This window comes from Acinonyx jubatus, chromosome A3 (genome assembly GCF_027475565.1).
Source record: "Acinonyx jubatus isolate Ajub_Pintada_27869175 chromosome A3, VMU_Ajub_asm_v1.0, whole genome shotgun sequence".
NCBI classification, from domain to species: Eukaryota; Metazoa; Chordata; class Mammalia; order Carnivora; family Felidae; genus Acinonyx; species Acinonyx jubatus.
The window spans coordinates 103253478-103275385 of NC_069388.1; the positions used below are offsets into that span (position 1 = coordinate 103253478).

General features: G+C 51.7%; 1 protein-coding gene across 4 annotated transcripts; it reads right to left on the minus strand.

Moving 5' to 3' along the window:
- Positions 1-976: 976 nt before the first annotated feature.
- Positions 977-7057, minus strand: NEURL3 (neuralized E3 ubiquitin protein ligase 3). 4 transcript variants are annotated; one of them, XM_053200987.1, is made up of 5 exons: positions 6749-7057; positions 6372-6509; positions 3454-4043; positions 2557-2625; positions 977-1908 (listed from the first exon to the last, which is right to left on the minus strand). In XM_053200987.1, the coding sequence occupies exons 1-5, from the start codon at positions 6774-6776 to the stop codon at positions 1726-1728; spliced, it is 1008 nt and encodes a 335-aa protein (XP_053056962.1). In that variant the 5' UTR covers positions 6777-7057; the 3' UTR covers positions 977-1725. The 4 variants fall into 4 exon arrangements, with proteins under 4 accessions (XP_053056962.1, XP_053056963.1, XP_053056964.1 ...); XM_053200988.1 differs by having other exon boundaries at positions 3558-4043; positions 6749-7001; XM_053200989.1 differs by lacking the exon at positions 6372-6509 and having other exon boundaries at positions 6749-7022.
- Positions 7058-21908: the final 14851 nt, after the last annotated feature.

The window sequence follows — 21908 nt, forward strand, 5'->3', positions numbered from 1 at the left end:
GTTAACTACGAAGAAGGTATTCCCTGGAAATACGATTAAAGTAATGCCCCTGCCTTGGAGGTGTCTGGGTTTAACAACAAAAGGACACTTAAAAAGATGAAAAAAAGGATCTACAGGAATCATTCCAAAATAACCGGGGTGACATGGGGGCCCTTGGTAAAACTCAGTAGGCTGTCAGGACTCACACCCGGATCCCTGACGCCTCGCCCACTGACCTCTTGGCTGCTTCTCCTGGGAGATGCCTTTTCCAGGAGAAGGGAGATGCTGTATTTTGAGTATTTCATCTAAGGTACAAGTTTCATACTCACTATTCTCAGACACGCCAGCAAACACAATGATCTTATTTCCACTTTACAGATGAAGAAACTGAGGCTCGCAGAAATCAAGGCACATGACCAAAATTAGACCACTCACGAGTGGTGGAGAGGGGATCCGACTCCAGAGTGTGAGCTACACCCTTCTCACCAAACCCAACGCACTGACCCACTGGCTGGCAATGGTGTGGGTAGGGAGGCGGTTGATGAAGCATCATTACAAGTCTGAGCACAATAGTCGGACCTGCCTTTTTAGTCCTCTCTCTTGGGAGATAGGACTCGATACCACTGGTCACGATACAAGAACAGCAGCAAAGTATCAGGTATGGCTTGCCCCCGCCACAAGCACCTGCTGAGGTGGGCTCCTGGGTCAACTCCTCCCTTCGTTCAGGAGTCAGAGCCTCCTGGAAGTCCCCCCAAAATCAAGGGTGGCAGGGGCAAAGCCCGGCTGTGACTTCAGGCCTGGGAGTGTAGGACCGTCCCCTTCACGTGCTCAGCAGAATAAAGTCCATGGACCTGAATGCCCAAGCCCCACCCAGTCCACCGCAAGGGTAGGGTGTATCCGGAGAGGACAGAGGGTTCCCCAATGCCCTAGCATTCCGACAGGCCACAGCTCCATCCACTCCCCCTGACTGTGGCAAAGAGGACATATTCATTGCAAATCATTCCCAAAAGACAAACTTTATTTTGACACCTCAGAATTTGGCAAGGAAAAAGGCATAGCAACGACAGTATAGTCTCACGTGCGGAAACCTCTTCAGAAACGCGATCTCACTGGAACCTCACAATCACCCTGCAAGGCAGGCAAGCAGGTCTCTCCTATCCACTTTCTGGAGGATTTGTCAGAGGTCACCCAGCTTCCACACAGGACTGTACACATTCCACCCAGATGCCTCTGTGTGTCTGGTCCAGGCTCCTCAATACCCAGGGGTGGGCTGGGATTTCACCAGATACATGCAGTTACCTTAACTTCCCCAGCTATGAAACTAGGGATCAGGCTGTCTCATCTCTATATAAAGGCCCTTCTCATGGATGCGACCTATGCGTACCATGATTGCTAGGTCTATGGTGGCTGGACCAGGCGGCCAGCCAAAAGCCTTGGCAAGCCCTGGGCACAAATGAACTTGGAGCCAAGCAGGGGGGGACCAGAAGCCTGCTGGCCCACTGCTGAGCCACTTTCTACAGGAACCCCACTAGGAAGGGAGTTCTGGTGTGGGCAGAAAAAGGGGCTCCTCCTTGCTCCACGGACCCCAACCTGTTGGGGAGGGGGAAAGAGCCTCCCTGCCCCCATCTCTTGTTGATGACCAGCTTTTCGGACTCTTCTCCAGAACGGAGGTGGGGCTGCACCTCCTCCCTCTGGCTCAGAGCTAGATTCAATTTGCTACCTGCATCAAGAGGCCCTCCCCAGTCCTCAGAATGGGTGGTCCCCACGATGGGACCACCGCCTTGATCTCCCAGCGACATACAGGGCATTTGGCCAAGTCCCTGAAGACCCGCAAGGCACAGTAGCTGCAGAAGTGTGTGTGGCCGCAGGGAACCAGGCAGGTGTTGGCAGCGTGGTGGAAACAGATGGCACATTCCTCTCCTGCTGTGGCTGGGAAAGGGGACAACACGAGTTGGGGCACGTGGGGGCAAAGTGCGGGCAGCCTACTCATGCTATAACCACAGGACAGAGAACCACGCAGGCCTATTTTGACTATTAATGAGAAAATGCTCACAACATAACCAAATGAAAAGAAATGGGAAGAAAACCATACTGCACATACATATATATCATAAAATTCCAACTTGGAAAAAAAAGGAAAACAGCACAATTCCTCATAGATATATGACTACAAAATAGTAGGAGGAAATCCCCCTAAGAGGCAGTGGTTATTTATTTTTTTTTACTACCTTATGTATCCTCTAATATTTATTTTCTTTCCGTTTGGCAAAACTTTTATTACGAACATGGACTGCTTTTTCAAGCGGGGACAAAACAACGTTATTTGTTCACGAATGTGCTCTTGTAACTTGAAAAGTTAGCCAATGTTCTAGAAGGCAAAGCTATTAAATTGCTTTTAGGTTTCTAGCAGGCAGAGCCAAATCTTTTGGCCTAAAGCCCATGGGAGACTTCGTGGGACTCGGAAGGATTTTAGCCAGTTCCCAGCACTGGGGCCTCCCTGGGGTGGGGGTGGGGCCTCTGGTGCTAGAGTCCTGGGGAGCCTGTCCCTGGCTCGCTGGGCTCAGGGAAGCCACTCACCTTCCGGCTGCAGAGACTCACCGATGAGGGCCCGTGGCACGGTTGAGGGGAAGGCACTGGCTGTGGGATCTGAGGGAGAGAGGGAAACTCAGGACCCAGGAAAGCAAAGCCCAGGTGCTTCCACCCTACCAGGCCCTTGAAAGAGTTCTACCTGCTTGCTTGCAGTGCTGGAGCTCCCCGCTGATCTTATGGCCCCAGCCACCCCTTCCCCAGTTCGCCCCAGCAGAGAATTTGTGAAGCTGTCAACGCTTTTTCCTAAAACCACCCTTCCTTTAAACATCTCCCCTTTGCCCTGGTGCTGCCGCCTGACTGGAGACCCTCAGCGTTACCCACCTTCCTAAACCCGGATGTGCATTAAAATCCCCCAGGAGGTGGGGAAAACAGGTGCTTGGCTCTACACCAGACCTACCCAATCGGGCGTCCCAGGGGCGAGACTTCAGTCGCTGTGACAAGGGATTTTATAACCGGTAGGGGTGGGGGAAGAGGAAATGGACTGCTTGTGTAGGCCGGTGGACAACCAGCACAGGAATGCCAGTATTTCTTTCTATAGACGTTTCCTGTATCCACTCTCCCGCAAGTCCACTCTCCTTTCAGGTGGCTAGAGGGATGGTTACGGTTTCCCCACTCATTGCCTGGACGGCTCACTCTGCCCCCACCGGCAGTCTTCCTGTGCACCTCTAACCGCTTCCACTTCTGTTCCCTTTGCTTGCCACCCTTGACTCCCCTGAACTCCTACTAAGGCAGCAAAACCCAGCCCCCGACCTCTCCTTTTGTGAAACAGCCCTTTGACAGATGTTTGGAGTGCTAGTCATAGCATTCCCTAGGGACAAGGCTGCCCTCCCTTTGACTGGGGTCTTGTCCATCTGGCGTCTCCAGTGCCAGTGACGTAAAACTGACCGTATAGGAAAAGATGAAAGGCTCTCCCCACGGCTCTGGATGGGGACGCAGTACCACCCCAGCCACCCGAGGGGCGGTGCCCGGGTCCTCGCGGGTTGTCTCACCCAGTAGCTTGATGGCCTTGGTGGTCCCGTACACGTCCATCACGGCCCAGAGGGGGGCGCCCATGAGCACGCCCTTGCGCAGCAGCAGCCGGGGGCCCGAGTTGACCCTGACGAAGAGCCGGCCCCTGCGGTTCACCCAGAAGCAGACCACGTCCCCCGCCAGCGCGCAGCCCTCGGGCAGCATGGCCGCCCATGTCGGGCTCTGCAGCTCCAGGTCCGGGCACACGAAGGGTGGCAGGCTGGGCGCGGACACCCGCGCGGGGTCCAGGCGCGTGAAGCCCACGCGGAGCCCGCCGCACCAGCCGCCCTCGTGCCACACCACGCGGACCGCCACCCGCTCCCCGGGAAGCACCGGCCGCTGGCTGAACACGATGCCGTCGTGGAACGTGGCGTTCCTGCGCGCAGTGCACCGCTGGGCGTCTAGACGCACCTGCGCGCCCTTGGCCTCAGGGTGGAAGCGCAGTGTCTCCCGGGGCGCCTTGGTGTCTGCGGAGATGGGGAGGTGGGGGGATGGTGACGTCAGTGTGGTCTGGATTCGGACTCATTTGTTCCCCAGAGCTATCTCCGCCCCCCACCCCCGCATCTCCCCGGGGCCATTGCCCCTGCCCTCATCCAGGGAGCCCCCAGGGACCTGATTAGAGCCTGGTGAGGAGCACACTTTGCATGTCTGGGATCTGAATTCCCACTGTGAATTCCCCCACCTCAGTTCCCCTCCCGGAGGGATGTTGTAAAATCACGCCTACATGTACCGGCTCTAAATACCTAGTCACGGTTATTGGCATTAAATAGAAAGAGCAGGTGTTAGAAATAGTATACATAATATGATCCAGGTTTTGTTCGACACATATGTTTAATATACACACATATATTCTCCCTGTATCTAGAAACAACCTGAGAGGAGATGGGTCTGCTAATGGTGCTCAGCTCTGGCAGACGGGTCCTGGTATAGCAGCTGTTTTCCTCTCTGTTTGTCTGACTTTATGATTGTCCCACAGAAAACCTGCATCATTTGTGAAGGCCATGGCCCCCAGTGAGGGTGACTTCCTTTTCCTAGGAGAGAAAGGGGTCCAACAGCTCCCCCACAGAGCCAGGTGGGGCGGCACAGGCTAGAGAGGGAGTCCCAGGTTGTGGCGGGGGCGGGGTGTCAGAATGGTGGGCTGGGCCAGCCAAGGCCAGGGCTGAGCTTTGAAATCCGGGGACTTCCCGACCCCAGTCCACTTGGCAGTCGGGAGAGGAAGTTCCCTACTGGGCAGCCTTTCCTCTCAAGCCTCAGGCCTGAGCCTGGAGGAAGCTGGTGAGCTTCCTGAGCCAGAACTGCTCTCCTCCCTTACCCCCCTCTTGTCCTGTTCTTTCTTGGTTAGAGGAGGGAAGCTGAAAATAGCGAATTCAATCAGCAGGAGCCTGGGTGGCTCAGTCGGTTGAGCATCAGCTCAGGGCATGATCTCACAGTTTGTGAGTTTGAGCCCCACATTCGGCTCTGTGCTGATAGCTCGGATCCTGGAGCCTGCTTCAGATTCTCTGTCTCCCTCTCTCGCTGCCCCTCCTCTGCTTATGCTCTGTCTCTCTCTGTCTCTCTCTCAAAAATAAATAAACACTAAAAAAAAAAAAGGGGGGGGATTCAATCCGGACTTGAGCTTGAACCCAACCCAAAAGAGCAAGGCCCCTCCCCTCCCAGATCTCATCAGCTTCTCCAGCTCTGCTCCTCTGATTACTCACAAGCCTGCAAGATTCCAACGGATCACAAGGTGCAACACTCAGTCTGGTCAGGCACAAGGGACACCCTTGAGGTCATAGTCAATCTGTTCCCGATGGATTCAGGCCAGAGGCAAGCATATCATGGTTCCATGGTTCCCCTCGCTGAGGCATTAGGAACAAGCACTCACTCTGGCCTTGGGGACCTCTGAACCCGCTCACAGGGTCCTGCTATCCAAGCTCACCCCTCCCTCACCCACATCCCCTGCATGTCACCCCTTCCTGGAATACCCTAATCTCTCCCTCCCTTCCTGATAGTCTGCCCAGATGCCTTTCCCTGGAGGCTATGCACAAGCAAAGGGGAGTCCCCAAGTAGGCACGGACAGTGGGTGACCAGGAGTCAGAGCCGAGGGCCCTGACATCGGATGGACTTGTCTTTGGGCCTACTGCAGAGTCACTGCAGGAGCTCTGAGGAGGGCAGCCATGTCCGATACCCAGATTCTAGTCCCCGCTCTGTTGGTCACCTATGCAGGTCACTGCCCCACTGGGTATAGGTCTCCTTATCCACCAATGGGATCGATATGCATGGTCAGCCAAGACCTGCAGTCTCCAGGTACCTGCCTGGAGATCCTGAGTATGAGGAGCTGACTGCCCCCCTGGGTAGGCATCGTGACTTTTGCATGCCTCCCCTCCCCCCACCGCCCCCACCACACCCCCCAGGTAGATTCAAAGAAAATCTTGGCAGTAAGTCTCTTGGAATCTAAGTAACTGAGGGTCAGCCCCCTGCTCAGCAAGGACCTCCCCAGATCTCTATCACCTTCTCCAGTCACCAAGCCTCTTGGGTGCCAGGCACCTGTTAACCCTTACAGCTTCTTTCACTCCTCCCACAACCTGCAGGGAAGCACCCAGAGGGAACTGAGTTGGGGTGGTTCTGCACATCTTCACAGCCGGGAGTGGAGGAGCCAGGGCCCCACTCCTGCCCCCCACACTCCTTGCTGCCTCCTTCATGGCACCACCGTGACCTGGAATCCAGACACAGTTGCCACAGCAGCAGCAGCAGCAACAGAAGCTTGGCCCCCACCGTCCTTACCACCTCCCTGCCCCCCAAGCTCGGGGCAGTACCTGCTGCTAGTGTGTGAGCCTTTGGTGCCCTTAGGGAGCCAAGGGCTGAGACTCCAGGCTCTCTGCCTGGGAGGGAGCAGGGTTCTGAGATGCAGTCTGGATCTCTGGCAGTAAAAGCAGATTCTCTCTCTCCTGCCCCTGCACACCAAGGGAACGCTGTGGTCTCCGGTGAGGCTCTCAGAGAACTACTGTGCCTGGCAACCTTTTGGTCTGTGCTTCTGACAGCCCTATAAGCTGTCAGGCAAGGTGAATCGCTTTGGCCCCAGCCTGCAGATGAAGAAACTGAGGCCCTAGGGAAAACGGACTCGCCCAAGGTTCCACAGCCTCCCCTCTGCCTCTTGGATCCCTTGCAGACCAAACTTAGGGCTCCCACTTACCAGCCTGGGAGGAGAGCTGGGCCCCCATCAGCCTGGGATCCTCGGGCACGGATACCTGGATCTGGAAGGAATTGTCTGGAGAAGGCCAGTAGACAGGTTTCCAAAGGCTCAGCAGGTCCCTTCGTTATGGGTCAGGATCATGTTACATAGTTGATGATTAATTAGATGTTGCTGTCACGGGTTATGATATCCAGGGAATTTCCTGATGATTGCCTCTGGCTCACCACAGAACCGCTGCAGCTGGCTGACCTAAAAGGAAGCAACGACTGGGGAGGTGGCCCGGGCAGGATTTAGGATAGACTGCTCCCTTACTTCTGACCAGTGGTTCTCCGCCAGGCTGTGCATTATCATGGCTTGAGGCACATTTAGAAGTACTCACGCGCAAACTGATCCCAGTGGCACAGGGTGGGGCCCAGCATCAGTAGTTTATAAAAGCACCCTGGATGATTCTAATGTACAGTCAGGGTGGAGATTCACTGCTACAGAGCCCGGCACACACACAAGGTGCTTAATCAATGTTGCTGAAGTGGATTGAATTGAATTGGCTGCATCCCAGGACCTGTGAAGTTGCCCCAGCCCTGGGTCTCAGGCAGAGAGGAGAGGGGTGAGTCAGACCGAACGGGAGAGGTGTTGATTGCTTCCCCAACCTTGCTGGAATCAGAATTCCGCTTTCCACAATCCACTACAAAATGCATATAGTCCCACAGGACAGGTCACGCCAGAGGCCTGGCTCCCAGTGTGTTAGCTGTGGCAAAGAAGTCAAAGATCTGGGATCCCTGGCTGGCTCAGTCGGTAGAGCAAGTGACTCCTGATCTCAGGGTGGTGAGTTCAATTCCCATATTGGGCATGGAGTCTATTTAAAAAAAAAGCAAAAAAAGTCAGAGATCTTCTGCCCCCTCCATTCCTATAGGGAAACTGAGGCTGGTAGAGGGAAAATGGCTTGTTCTAACCTGGTGCTTCTCACATTGCAACAGGCACATGAACCTCCTGGAGATCATATTAAAATGCTGATTGGTTCAGAAGGTCTGGGGCTATGGCTGGAATTTTACTTTTCTAACAAGGTGGTTCTGTGGAACCCACTTTAGGTGACAAGGCTCTGGGTTAGTTTGGAGACTTATGAGTATCCTGGCCCTCCACCTCCAGGCTAGGACCTTCCCCAAGACCCCAGATCAAGGTCATGATCAGTGACTACTCTGAACTCAGCTATGAGGATAGATATCCCCATGCCTGTCCCAGGAGGAGCTGGGGACGGTGGTGCAGGTGACTGGGCTGGGGAGATTGTGGAAAAAGATGAAAGCAGGGCGCCTGGGTGGCTCAGTCGGTTGGGCGTCTGACTTCGGCTCAGGTCATGATCTCACAGCTCATGAGTTCAAGCCCTGCATTGGGCTCTGTGCTGACAGCTCAGAGCCTGGAGCCTGCTTCAGATTCTGTGTCTCCCTCTCTCTCTGCCCCTCCCCCACTCGTGCTCTGTCTCTCTCTGTCTCAAAAGTAAACATTAAAAAAATAAATAAAAATAAAAAGAATAATTAAAAAAAAAAAGAGGGGCGCCTGGGTGGCTCAGTCAGTTGAGCGTCTGGCTTCGGCTCAGCTCGTGAGTTCAAGCCCTGCGTCGGGCTCTGTGCTGACAGCTCAGAGGCTGGAGCCTGCTTCCGATTCTGTGTCTCCCTCTCTCTCTGCCCCAACCCACTCGCATTCTGTCTCTGTCTCTCTCAAAAATAAATAAACATTAAAAAAAATTAAAAAAAAAAAAAAGAAAGAAAAGGATGAAAGGTCTGGAGACCCAGGTTCTGCCTCCTGTGTTTTCTTCCCCTCCCCTGCCCTTCCTGGGCCCTGGTGTCCCCATGTGTAAAGCAGGAAGCCAAGGTGAGCTGGTCTATGGGCCCTTCTAGCACAGACATGCTGTGACTTTAGTCTCGGCAATGGAGAGGTGACAGCGGTCTGGCCCCAGTTCACCTCAGAAGATCTGCCTGGACCCTGGACCTTCTCTTGCATACCACACCCCAGGCCAGGCTCCCTCAGTTTCCCCCTCTAGAAGCAGTGTTCAAAAGGCCAAAGGCAAACTGGTCAAGAGCAATCACAGTGAGTCCAAGGTTGGTTCCAGCTGGTCCAGTCTGAGGCAAGGGCCCCACGCTTTATGGTCCTGCTGGCCCAACCTGAGGGATCCAGGCTTAGGGCATCCCCTTATCTCTTATCAGTGCTGGGGCCCAGAGTTCCCTCCCCTCTCTCCGTGCCCTGGCTCCAGGCGTATCACTGGCTGCCTCGGGTGGTGACCAGACAGCGGGAGCCCAGAGCACCTTGTTGATAAGCCACATTCTTACAAAAGATGTGATTATGGAAGCTTATCAGGGAAATCAGGTCCTGAGCCTCAGGCCTGGTGGAAAATTAGCCGGCAAGTCGTAGACCTCAGGGTACCCGATGCCGACAGGCTGAGGTGGTGTGGTCCCATCTTCAGGACCGCGGTGGGAGTAGGCCTTTCTGGGAACTGCAATCCCACCTCAGGCCTTGACACCCGGGGCGCGGGGGTGCCCAAGCAGCACCTCCATCACCCACGCCCATGTTTGTTCACTTAATGAACACCGCTGTTTTAAGCCCAGTACTGTATTAACTTGATAACCCTCGTGGCAACTTCTCAAAAATACCTATTTATTGTAATCATTCCCATTTTGCAGACTGGGAGAACAAGGCACAAATCGGTGAAGCAAATTGTTTACAACCACAAGGCAGTGCCTCGGCCTTGGCCCTTTGGCTGGAGAGCAGGTGCCTTGACCACTGTGCTACTGTCACCGAACCAAGCCCATAAAAGCTGACAGAGCTTTTGCAGTGAAGAAAGATAGGCTATTTATTGGTGTGGCGCCGGCCGGGAGAAGGGGGGGGGGGGGGGGGGGAGGGGGAGGGTGGCTGGCGCTCCCAGTCCCGAGCTCCCGATGGCTTACAAGCAGGGGTTTTTAAAGGATGAAAATCCAGGGTAAGGGTGTCAGGATCTTGGATCATGCCGAATGATTAGGGATGAGGTTGGCTATAATATTTCCTCTCTTGATCATCTGCCATCTCCCGGACTAATGGCGGTAAGGCCATGGTTCCGCTTCGGGGGCCTGGAATTGGGACACATTCTTAGCAGATGGCAGACTGTTGTCCTCTCTAGAGCACAAGGGCAGAAATTCTCCATCCTGTGACTGTCACTAAGCTGCAAACGAGTATGGTTATTTTTTCTTGCCAACATGGCACATTATGTTTGGTATCTCAGGCAGAACGGCATCCCACAGGCTTTTCGGGAGGCAACTTTTTCTTGTTTCTCTGCAGATGTATAAAACAGTAACGGGGCTCTGGTCGGAGGCAGCTAGGAGCCTGTATGTCTGACTCGTGGGGTCTGTGGGGGCTTGCATCAGTGGTTTCACTATGCCCCTTCCATGCCTCCTCACTTACGCCACTGAGCAGCTTTCGGAGCATTTATTGACCCTCCCTGTTCAACTGTGCTGACACACAGTAGGAGCTTTGTGGATTGTTGCTAACGGGTTGCCTGAGTGTGAGGCAGAGGCCGTCTCAAGATGATGGAGACAGCACCTTCCCCTCCCCTCCAGGCCACCTCCACGGCAAGGCAAGACTGCTGTGTACCTTTGCTCCAAGGGAGTGACTAGCCCTCTGGAGGAGGGCGGCCTCCGGACAGTCATTGAAGCGTCCCCTGGTGGCTGTAGTCAGTACTGCAGGATGTGCTGAGGCCCTCAAAGCTAGGAGGGCCAGGGAGGTCGGAGGGTGGAGCTTCTGAGGCCTCTGCGCCTCCTCTCCCGATCCCGAAGCTCCTCAGAGTCCCTCCGTCCCTCCCCAGGCTTCCCTCACTGGCAGTCGACCCTCAGTTTGCCCAGGGACCCATCATTTCAAAAGGCTTTCACAGAAGTCATCTCCTAAATTGCCTCAAGCGCTCTGAGAAGCTGCTGGAAAACTGTTTCAATCCCCGCCATACAGCTGAGAAAGCCTAGCACTTGCCCGGGGCTCATGACAACTGTGGTGGAACAGAAACGGAAAGCCAATGGCAGCCCAGCCCCTTGTGTCTCCCACCACGGGCGCCCTGGGACCCCTGCCTTACGACCCTGCCTGTGTTCAGCTGCTCCCCACTGGGCCAAAATCCGGGAGGGCAAGGGGCTGCCATGCCCGGAAACCAGCCCCTGGAACAATCGGGCTGGGTGCGCAGTAGGTGGTCAGCAAGGATTTGTCGATGCCAAACAGCGCAGCCTGGCAGTTTCTTCTAAAATTGCTGGTCCGCCTACCCAATGACCCAGAGATGCCGCCCGTAGGTGAGTATCCAATGTACTTGGGTGCAGGTGTCCACGAAGACTGATACACGAATCCTCAAGAGCAGCGTGATTCATGACAGCCCCCGACTAGAAACCCATCAGTAATCTGTCTCAGGGGCTGCTCCCTGGGGAACCCAACCTCCCCCACCCATCAACAGGAGAGCGGAAGAATATTACCATGCAGTCATACCATGGAAGACTCGTGGCCACAAAAACGAACAAATTACTGTTATCCACAGCATGGTTAAACCTCGCTGATGTGACGCTGACCTCAGAGAAGATCCAGAAAGCCCCCACCGCATGCCTCCATTTATATGAAGTTCAAAAACTGGCTAAAGGAATGTATGGTGTTAGGAATCAGGATAGTGCTCACCTTTGGGACTTAATGACTGAGAAGGGGCACAAGGGAGCCTCTGGGGTGCTGGAACTATCTTCTATCTTGTTTGGGTGATGTGTATACATGTGGAAAAATTCATCCAGGTGGACGCTCAACTTGCATGTTAATTGTACCTTAATTAAATATTGGTTAAATTCCCTTCCAGACCTAAAACTCGTATTCTGAGTGAGCTGATAAATGATGGAGTATCCACACTCCCTTGGAAAATCTGCCCGAGGAGCCAGAGTGCTTGGCTAGCACTGCCGCCTGGTGGAGAGAAACGGAACTGACTGTGGGTCTGATAACCCTGGAGGGAAATGGTTGGGGACCACGCAGGCTCCCACCTGCATCCTTGGGTACTGGTTCTCCTTCCGCCCACTTGATTCCTGCCGATGAGCCATCTAACAACTCTGTTGGGGGGCTACCATATCCTTTGGGTTAATAGCTGGACCCCCACTCTGGGCCTTGGGGGCCAGAAGTCAGGAGACAGAGGCTGGGGTGTGCCGGTAAAGTAGTCAGCCCCTAGTTAGGTCTGTGCCATTATTTCCATCCTGCTGCCCTGTCCAGATATTCTTGGGCCCTGATTCTGCCGTGGGCCTCCACGGGCCCTGGGACCCCTGGCTCCTGCCCTACCAGCATCAGAGCACCCTCCATGGTGTTAGTGTGGAGCCTTTCAGCAAGGGGAGCCAGAGGAGGCAGATACTGCTAGGGGGCCTACTGGCTGCTCAGAGGTAAGAGAAAGGGGAAGGGGAGGGGCTTAAGTTTGGTTTCCTGTCTTCCTTCTCCCTGTGTCCCCCTCTTCCCACACCCATCTGTCAGAATGTCTGTCCTGGGAATCTGTGGCAGCTGCCTTGAAGATGTTGTGTGTGTGTGTGGGCGGGGGGGGGTGTTCAACAAAAATTTATTGATTATCTCCTATGTGCCAAGCACTGTATTAATTTCTGGGTAAGCAGAGATTGAAGAAAACCCAATTTCTTGTCCCCTGGTCAATTCAAGTAGCCCTGGTACTTAGGTAAGTGCTATAAGAAAACCAAACCGAGGGGGTGCCTGTGTGACTCAGTTGGTTAGGCATCCAACTTCGGCTTAGGTCATGATTTCATGGGTTTGTGAGTTCAAGCCCTCCTTCGGGCTCTGTGCTGATAGCTCAGAGCCTGAAGCCTGCTTCAGATTTTGTGTCTCCCTCTCTCTCTGCCCTCCCCCCACTTGTGCTCGCTCTCTCACTTTCTCTCTCTCAAAAATAAATCAACATTAACAAAAAAATTTAAAAAAAAAAGACCAAACTGAGGACTGGGAAAACTATGGCTACAGTAGGGGGGTGTCATGCCCAGAGAAGGGATGAAGGTTTTGTGGAGTAATAGCTATTAAAATCGATACCTACAACATGATTAGGCCTTCAACAGCAAGAAAGGAAAGAAAGGCATCCCGGGGAAGGAGGAATTGCATATGCAAAGGCATATAGAAATGTAATTGGCATATTGCCATCTGGCTGTATCAATCAAGATCAGGATTTACTTGTACATAACAGAATATCCAAAATAATAGTGGCTTAGAGGCGATCTGTTCATTTCTTTTTCACATAAAATTAGTTGAAAGGAGGCAGTCTAGGGTATCCATGACAGCTCTATGGCTGTAAGGAGCCCAGGTTCTCTCTAGTTTTCTGCTCCACCATTCTAGCACTGGCCTCCATACTCAAGAGCGCTTTAGGGACCAAAAGGGCTGCTGGAGCTCCAGCCAGCACATCAGCATTCCAGGCGGCAGGAAGGAGAAAGACCCAAAAAGGCATTCCTCTCAGCTAAGTTAACTCCCTATAAGCCAATTTACTGCAAGGCATATGTAACATTTTCATTAACATCTCATTGGCCTGAATTTTGTCGTGTGGCCACAACTAGCTGTAAGGGAAGCTGAGAAATGGTGGCTTTATTGGGGGAGCTGCTAAAAATCAGGGTTCTCTTGTGAACAAAGAAGGAGAAAACGCGCATAAGGTAGGCAGCAAGCCCTGTCTAGCTCAGTGGTAGAACACTAGTCCTCCAGAGTGTGGACAGAGGAGGCAGCAAGGAACTAGATCACAGGGGCCACTCTAAGGAGGGCTTGGACTTGACTCTGTAGAAAATAGGGAATTACTGAAGGCTTCTGAGCAGGAGCCTTGGGTCAGGGGGCTTGGAACAATCTGCTTTGGGGAAGGATCCATCAGGCAGAACATAGCAGGGTGAGTGCAGATGCAGTGTCCGGAGTGATGAGTTGGGGCACGAGGAGGAGGCAATGCAGGGCTGAAGCGGGCACAATAGGAGAGCTGAAGTCAAGCCCGGGTGACAGTGGGAGGTGATACCAGGTACCAGGGGAGGGGCACATACCTGCTGACAGCAAACCTGGGAGGAATACAAGTCTGGGAAGAGATCTGAGTCTGAGGTGGCTACAAGCCATCAAGTCAGAGGGCTCAATGGCACCTGAGAATCCAGGCAGAAGCTTCGGCTAGAGGACAGGGCTGGGCATATAGATCTGGGAGTCAGGAGTCACAGTGAGGGGTGAAGTCAGTAGGCAAGGGTGTCCAGCTGTTGAACTAGAGGAATGTGATGGAGCCTCCAGAATTACTAAGGGAAGGAGGACAATGGAGCGGACAAGTGCATAAGCTCTGGAGCCAGGCAGAGCAGGGTTCGAGTCCTGACTTCACCACTTAACAGCCAGAACCCTCCAGGCCAGCTGATGGCCCTAAGCCTTAACCTTCTCATCTGCAAAAGGGAACAGAGGAGGGCGGCCTCCGGACAGTCATTGAAGCGTCCCCTGGTGGCTGTAGTCAGTACTGCAGGATGTGCTGAGGCCCTCAAAGCTAGGAGGGCCAGGGAGGTCGGAGGGTGGAGCTTCTGAGGCCTCTGCGCCTCCTCTCCCGATCCCGAAGCTCCTCAGAGTCCCTCCGTCCCTCCCCAGGCTTCCCTCACTGGCAGTCGACCCTCAGTTTGCCCAGGGACCCATCATTTCAAAAGGCTTTCACAGAAGTCATCTCCTAAATTGCCTCAAGCGCTCTGAGAAGCTGCTGGAAAATTGTTTCAATCCCCGCCATACAGCTGAGAAAGCCTAGCACTTGCCTGGGGCTCATGACAACTGTGGTGGAACAGAAACGGAAAGCCAATGGCAGCCCAGCCCCTTGTGTCTCCCACCACGGGCGCCCTGGGACCCCTACCTTACGCCCTGGGAGCCCTACCTTGAGGGCTGATAGGATTCAATGGATAAGTGTTTTGTAAAGGGAACTGCACTCATTAGTAAACACCAGTCCTTACCATAAAAGGGGCAGCCTTCCTTTTATTGGAGGGGACATCAGTGCCTTTCTTGGGGCCATGGGTGTGCCCTGTAGTCTTCCTGCTGGATGATGGGTCCCCTGGAGCACTTTGTGGGCTCACTGGGGATTGAATCACGGGCAGTGTGCATCTCCAGGGCCCCGAGGACCTCTGACCCAATATGGCCAGGGTAGCCCCTGGCTCAACCAAATCTCTGGGCAAGAACACCAGCAGCCCAAGCTAGTAGATTGGGAGAAGAGTTATGATTTTGCTCGGAGGCAGTCTAGCAGGAAGGTGAGGCCAGCCATAGACTCCACAGAGATGATTTTAAGTAGACCCAGCTCGGTTTTGGAAACTAAGGAAGACAACAGTTGCCAGGGCAGAGGGAAAGAGTCCAGCCAGCCATCGGGAGCGGACAAGTGGCACGTCCTCTGCACAAGCCCAGCCATGCAGGATGGGCAAGCAACATCCAGCCAGGGGGGAAAGGCCCAGCTTGGAGTCTGGGAAGACACTCCCACCTCAGCCCGGAAACCTGGCTCATCTACTTTGCATCCAGAAGGACAGTCTAGCCCTTATCCCTAGAATGATCCCAGACAGAATTTTGGGGAAGCCAGCATGACAGGGACAAGCCTGGGAATAAGGGCTCTCCAGGACATGGAGAGCATCATGGAGAGGGGCATCAGAGACATGGGAGGTGCCAGAAGCATGGCATCCCAGAAGCTAAGAATGGGCCAAACAGGAGGAGTGGGAGGTGGCCAGGTACTGCGTGGGATGAGAGCTGGGAAGAGGCCGTTGGGTTTTTCCAGGAGGAGGTCAGTGGTTGGAGGGGTGGTGGCAAAAGCCAGGGGGCAGCTCCTGGGAAAGTGAAGGTTGTGTGAGCGACAGGATCCTATAGGCTGTGAGTATAGCTGCAGGTGACAGAGGTTCGAAGTGGCTCAGCATAGAGGTTCATTTCCTTCAAAGTACAAGTTTGGGGGTGGGGGCTCCACTCCGCAAAGCCAGCATGGGCCAGGGCACTCCAACTCTTGCTTACCCTCGCTAGGGTACTGGCGTCCTCTCTGTGGTCCAGAATGCTTGCCCCACAGCATCGTGCCGCCAGCAGGAGGAAGGGGGCCAAGGCAGCACATGGCGTGCCCCCTTCCCTCAAGGGCACAGCCAGGAGGGTTCCCAGGACCCCTCAATTCAGCTGGAATCCCATTGGCCAAAGCTTAGTCACTTGGCCACACCCAGTGACAAGGACTAGGAAATGTCACCTTTATTCTGGACAGTCCTCTGCTCAGCTAGAAACTGGGGCATGCCGTTGCTATGAGAAGGAGAGAATGGCTATAGGAGGAAAAGCGAGCAGTCACAGGGTGCAGGGGAAGAGGGAGGGGGTGGCAGCCAGAGAGCAGCGGGTGAAGGAAGGAAAGCTTTGAGCATGAAAACGCCAGCACATGGGGGCAGGGCCATGTGTGTGCACCCTGCGGGGGCCTGGCCTGAGTGCCATGACGCCTGTACCCCATTGTGGAGGCGCTGCAGGTGGGTGGGGAGGGGAGCTATTGTTGCTGAGACCTGGCTAGGAAGACAAATCACCGACCTTTCCAGCAGAATTTTTCAAGATTCCCTGGAGGTCCTTCTGGCCCCAAACCAAAGCCAAAATAGCATAGAGAGAAAGAAAATATTTTCTTTCCACTCCTTTGAGCTTCTGGCCATTGTCACTGGGTCCGGTGCCGGGACTATGGGCACAGTCCTTGGGGGAGGAGTGACCACCCTCCCAGACCCCTCTGCCGTGGCAGAGCCGACACTACGAATATACGGCCAGAGCGGGCTCCAGACTATTCTGTCCCTCTAGGGGCCTCTCCTCTCTCCAGGTGAGCTTTAGGAAGCAGGATAAGAACAGACCCATTGCTTAGGAATGAAGGGGTTAGTAATAGGGGTGTCTCTGTCCTCACTGGGCTGTGCATCTATTGCCTTCTGCTGCCTCTCTCTGCTCCTCATTGTGTGTAGACAATATATGTCGGAGGGAAGGAAGACAGGGTCTTTGAATTCCGTCTCAGTAGGACGAAGTTGTCCGGAGGATTGATTTCCCCCTGGGTCTTTTGGCAACGGGATGCAGGCGTGTGCTTCGGGCACCATGTCGTGAGTTTACAAACGGTTTGCCCCTGTATGCTTCATTCTCTCCTTTTGTGAGGGGACACATGTCTCATCCTTGGTGTGTGCCTTCACTGGGGACTTCATTAGCTCGATTCTTTCAGTCAGACAGTTGGCAAACATTCCCTGGGGCTCGTGTCAGCTAAGTACCACAGACTAGCTTCGTGTGGTGGCAGCACAGAGTCAGCTCTCTGTCACCCACGGGCTCTGGGACTTGGGCATGTTACAGATGGGGAAACTGAGGCTCAAGGTTGCGTAGCTAGTATAGGTTAAACCAAGATTGATTCCAAAGTTCTTCATTCTTTTACTCATTCTAATGTTATTTATTTTTAAGAGAGATTGGGGGGGGGGGGGAGAGGGAGAGAGGGAAAGCAGGACCCGGGGAAGGGCGGAAAGAGAAAGAGGGAGAGAATCTCAAGCAGGTTCTGCACCACCAGCGCAGAGCCCAATGCGGGGCTCGAACTCACAAAACCGTGAGATCACGCCCTGAGCCAAAACCAGGATTCTGACGCTTAACCAACTGAGCCGCCCAGGCACCCCCATTCTTTTACTAATTCTAAAACAAAGATAATTGGCTCCTGAGTGAAAGCACTAAAGGCATTTGAAAAGTGTGCAAAGGGTACTTACACATAGTTGGCAGCGTATGTTGTTTAAAACCCCATTTCCTTGTTCTCAGGTGTGTTCCGGATAGATGAGGTGGCCAAACCCGGGGCTTCTGGATAAGTGAGCAGGTGCCTCTCTGGGTGAAATTGCACACGGGCCATGTGTCTGCGGGAGCCACACTGAGAGCAGGGCCCATGAGTGAGCTTCCAGCCCCCTTGCACAGTGGGGTGAGCCCTTCTTAGAGCTGAAATAACAGGCCTGAGCTGAGCCTTCTTTTTCAGGTCCAGAAGGGAGACCCCTGCCTCCCCTCAAAGTTTCCGGGAAGAGGTCAGCAGAGGTCCCCATGTTTCTTTAGGCTCCTCTTGGCCCTGTTTCTTCCTTCTGCTGAATTCTCCTTTCCTGTGGATGTTTTCTTCCCTGCAGGCAGCACACCCCGAGATGGGCTCTTCCTTGGTTTTATGCAACTACCACGGGCACAGGCATTGGTGTAGACCCCTGCTGCACGAGAGGAGGGAGGATTCACAGCAGCTGAACACAGAGAACAAAGTTAAGTGAAGCTTCACCGCTATTTTCCCGGGTCCCGGGATGTCTCCACCGCCAGGATTTCTTGCTGTTTGTTCTTTAGGAGCCAAGGCCCTTCCCTTATCCCTCCAGGCCCTGTGGTCTTCCCGTGTCTCAGAACCAGCTCTCACCTCCTTACCCTCCAACTCCTGTTTATTTCCTATGCAGAGATGTTCGGCTCCCCACCCGCAACCCGTGCTGTCTCCAGGCCTCACTTTGCAGGTCCCAAGACTCCCTGAGGTATTCTGCTGGCCATCCAGACCATCGCCTGCAGATTCTGGCAACATCCTGGACTCAACCGACACTGACACCCCTCCCCTTGAAAACACTGAGAAATGTAGAGTAAAATATTAACTGAAGGATAATAGAACCACAGTGGAACTTTGAAGAAAGGGTGGGGAAACGCCCAGGTGTCTGGTGGGCAGAACGAATCTGTAGTCAGAGTTGAACTCTGACCCTGGATACATGGGCCCTAATGACAGGGGCCAGAAGAATCAATGCCCTCCATGGGTCAAGGGGCGTGGCCTTAAGAAAACGTGGAACAGAGACCCCTGTATAAGCTAGAACACCCGAAGGGCTGCCCCTCAGGAAAGATTCTACCCACCAACCTAGAGAACTGACAGTGAATCTCGTCTTGGCTTAGGGCTCTGGGAGAAAAGATTCCCAGGAAAAACCAAAACTTAAAACCTGAACTGTTTGTGCAAGTAGCACCTAAATGTATGCTGTCCACGGGGCAAAGAATTCCCAAGTTCTTGTGCCATTTAATTTCTTGTGAAAATTTAACACAAAAATATTCCCCGTGGGGCGCCTGGGTGGCTCAGTCAGTTAAACATCCGGCTCTTGATCTCCGCTCAGGTCTTGGTCTCAGGGTCATGAGTTCAAGTCCTGCGTTGGACTCTGAGCGGGGCGTGAAGCCTGCTTAGAAAACAATAAAAAGGGGCACCTGGGTGGCTAGGTTGGTTAAGCATCCGACTCCTGATATTGGCTAGGGTCGTGATCTTGCAGTTGTGGGACTGAGCCCCGTGTCGGGCTCTGTGCTAAGCGTGGAGCCTGCTTGGGATTCTCTCTCTCCCCCTGCTCTCTCTCTCTGTCTCAAAAATAAATAAATAGGGGCACCTGGGTGGCTTGGTCGGTTGGGCGGCCGACTTCGGCTCAGGTCATGATCTCGCGGTCCCTGAGTTCGAGCCCCGCGTCGGGCTCTGTGCTGACAGCTCGGAGCCTGGAGCCTGTTTCAGATTCTGTGTCTCCCTCTCCCTCTGCCCCTCCCCTGTTCATGCTCTGTCTCTCTCTGTCTCAAAGATAAATAAACGTTAAAAAAAAATTAAAAAAAAAATAAACTTAAATTAAAAAAAAAAAAAATCTCCTGATGAGCCCTTGAGGCCATTGTAGAAGTAAATACCAAACAGATCTCTGAGGCCCATTTTCCCAACTCAGGACACACGACTCCCAGAGAACAAACAGCCTCACTGAAGGTGAGCTCACAAACACCAGGGACAAATCACATGAAGAAACCATCTACTGTGAAGGAGGGTCAGCAAGTATAATAAATAGAAAAGTCATTATCTCCAAGGATTTGGGATGATAGAACAAGCTGAAAAAGATGTCAAATCAGTATGTTAAACTAATTAAAAATATAAAGGAAGGAATAAAAAGGATAGTGAAAGAACAGGATACTTTGAAAAAGAACAGATCAAATGGATGAAATTTTGCTCGAATGGAAAAAAGATACGGACCTTCAGACTGAAAAGGCACACTGGATCCTGGGTAGGATAAATAAAAATAAATCCACATGTAGACACAGCAGGGCACCAAAGATAATCTTAAAAGCAATCAGAGAGGAAACACGGCTTACTTGAAAAGGACCAATAATTACACTGATTGCAGACAACTTATCCACAGTAATAGAGGCCATGAGATAATCCGTGTATAAATCTAAACAGTCATTGATTTTAGCATTGCTATGTTTATTGCAGCATTATTTACATTAGCCAAATGATGGAAGCAGCCCAAGTGTCCATCTATAGATGAATGGATAAAGAAGATGTGGTATTTATAGCCAATGGAATATTACTCAGCCATAAAAAGAATTAAATTTCACCATTTGCAACAACATGGATGGTTCTAGAGGGTGTAACGCTAAGCGAAACAAGTCAGCCAGAGAAAGACAAATACCATATGTTTGCACTCATGTGTGGAATTTAAGAAACGAAACAAAGGAAAAAAAAAGAGACAAACCAAAAAACAGACTTTTTTTCCCCCAAAAAGTAGACTCTTAACTATAGAGAACAAACGGGGGGTTACCAGAGGAGAGGTAGGTAGGGAGACGGGGGAAATAGGTGAAGGGGTTAAGAGCACACTTATCACGATGAGCAGTGAGCAATGTGTAGAATTGTTGAATCACTGTATTGTACACCTGACCCTAAAATAACACTGTATGTTATACTGGAATTAATATTTTTAAAATTAAAAATACAACAAAAATGTCACTGACTTATACCACCACCAACCATAATAAATAATTTGAGATGTTAAAAATAAGATGAAATAAAATATTAGATAACAATGCATGGAAAATGAGAGGTGGGTAATTGGAGTTGAAGCCTTTTTTTTTTAATTTTTAAAAAATGCTTATTCATTTTTGACAGAGAGAGACAGAGCATGAGCAGGGAGGGGCAGAGAGAGAGGAAGGCACAGAATCCCAAGCAGGCTCCAAGCCTTTAGCACAGGGCTAGATGCAGGGCTCGAACTCACAGACCACAAGATCATGACCTGAGCGAAAGTCAGACGCTCAACCGACTGAGCCACCCAGGCGCCCCTGGAATTGAAGCTTTTAAGATCCTTGGCATTGTTATGGGAAGAGCATAAAGATACTGATTAATTTCATCCCTTGTTAAGTCAGATGTGCATAACAGAGATGTAAATTGACCACTTAAAAGAATAAAAACCCAGTATGCAATATCCAAACCAGTAGAGGGAAAAGGGGTGAGCATGAAGAAAATTTGAAAATTTGATCAATCTAACAGAAGGTAGCAGAAAGAGAACAGAAGTAAAGCAAAAACATGGTAAATATAAGGTAAATAAAAGAACAAGTTATGAAATATATCAATAATAACAAGATATGTAAAAGGACTAAAGTTGCCACTTACACAGCAGAAATTCTTGGACTATATTTTTACAGCTCTAGCTATATGCTGCTTATAGGACATATATCTAAAACATAATGATACAGAAATATTGGAAGTATTTTTGTACTAAGCAGATACAAATCAAAAGAATGATAAATGTAACAATATTAATAGTAGACAAAAGTCACTAATAGGGAAAAAGGAGTCACTATACAATGATGAAAAGAATAAGTCACCAGTAGACTAAATCCTGAACCTGACTACACCTAATGTCTTCAGAACATACACAAGAAAATGGGGTACCTGGGTGGCTCAGTTGGTTAAGCAGTTAAGTGGCTCAGGTCATGATCTCATGGTTCATGAGCCCCCATCGGGCTCTGTGCTGACAGCTCAGAGCCTGGAGCCTGCTTTGGATTCTGTGTCTCCCTCTCTCTCTGTCCTTCCCCCACTCACACTCTGTCTCTCTCTCTCTCAAAAATAAATTAAAAAAAAAAACCATTAGAATATACATTACAAAATATTTACAAAATTACAAGGAAACACTGGCAAAGCCACAATCATAGTGGGAGATTTTATTTTATTTTTTATTATTATTTTTTTTATGGTGCAACTTAATAAGTTTTTATAAGTAGCATGGGGACAGGACTCCTGGGCAGAAAGAGCTGTAATTTTTGCTGTGTGAGTCTGGTGGTTATATACTTATTTTTTTTCCTAAATATAATTTATTGTCAAGTTAGCTAACTGTGTTTACAGTATAGTCTTAGCTTCAGGAGTAGATTCCCATGATTCATCACTTGCATACAACAC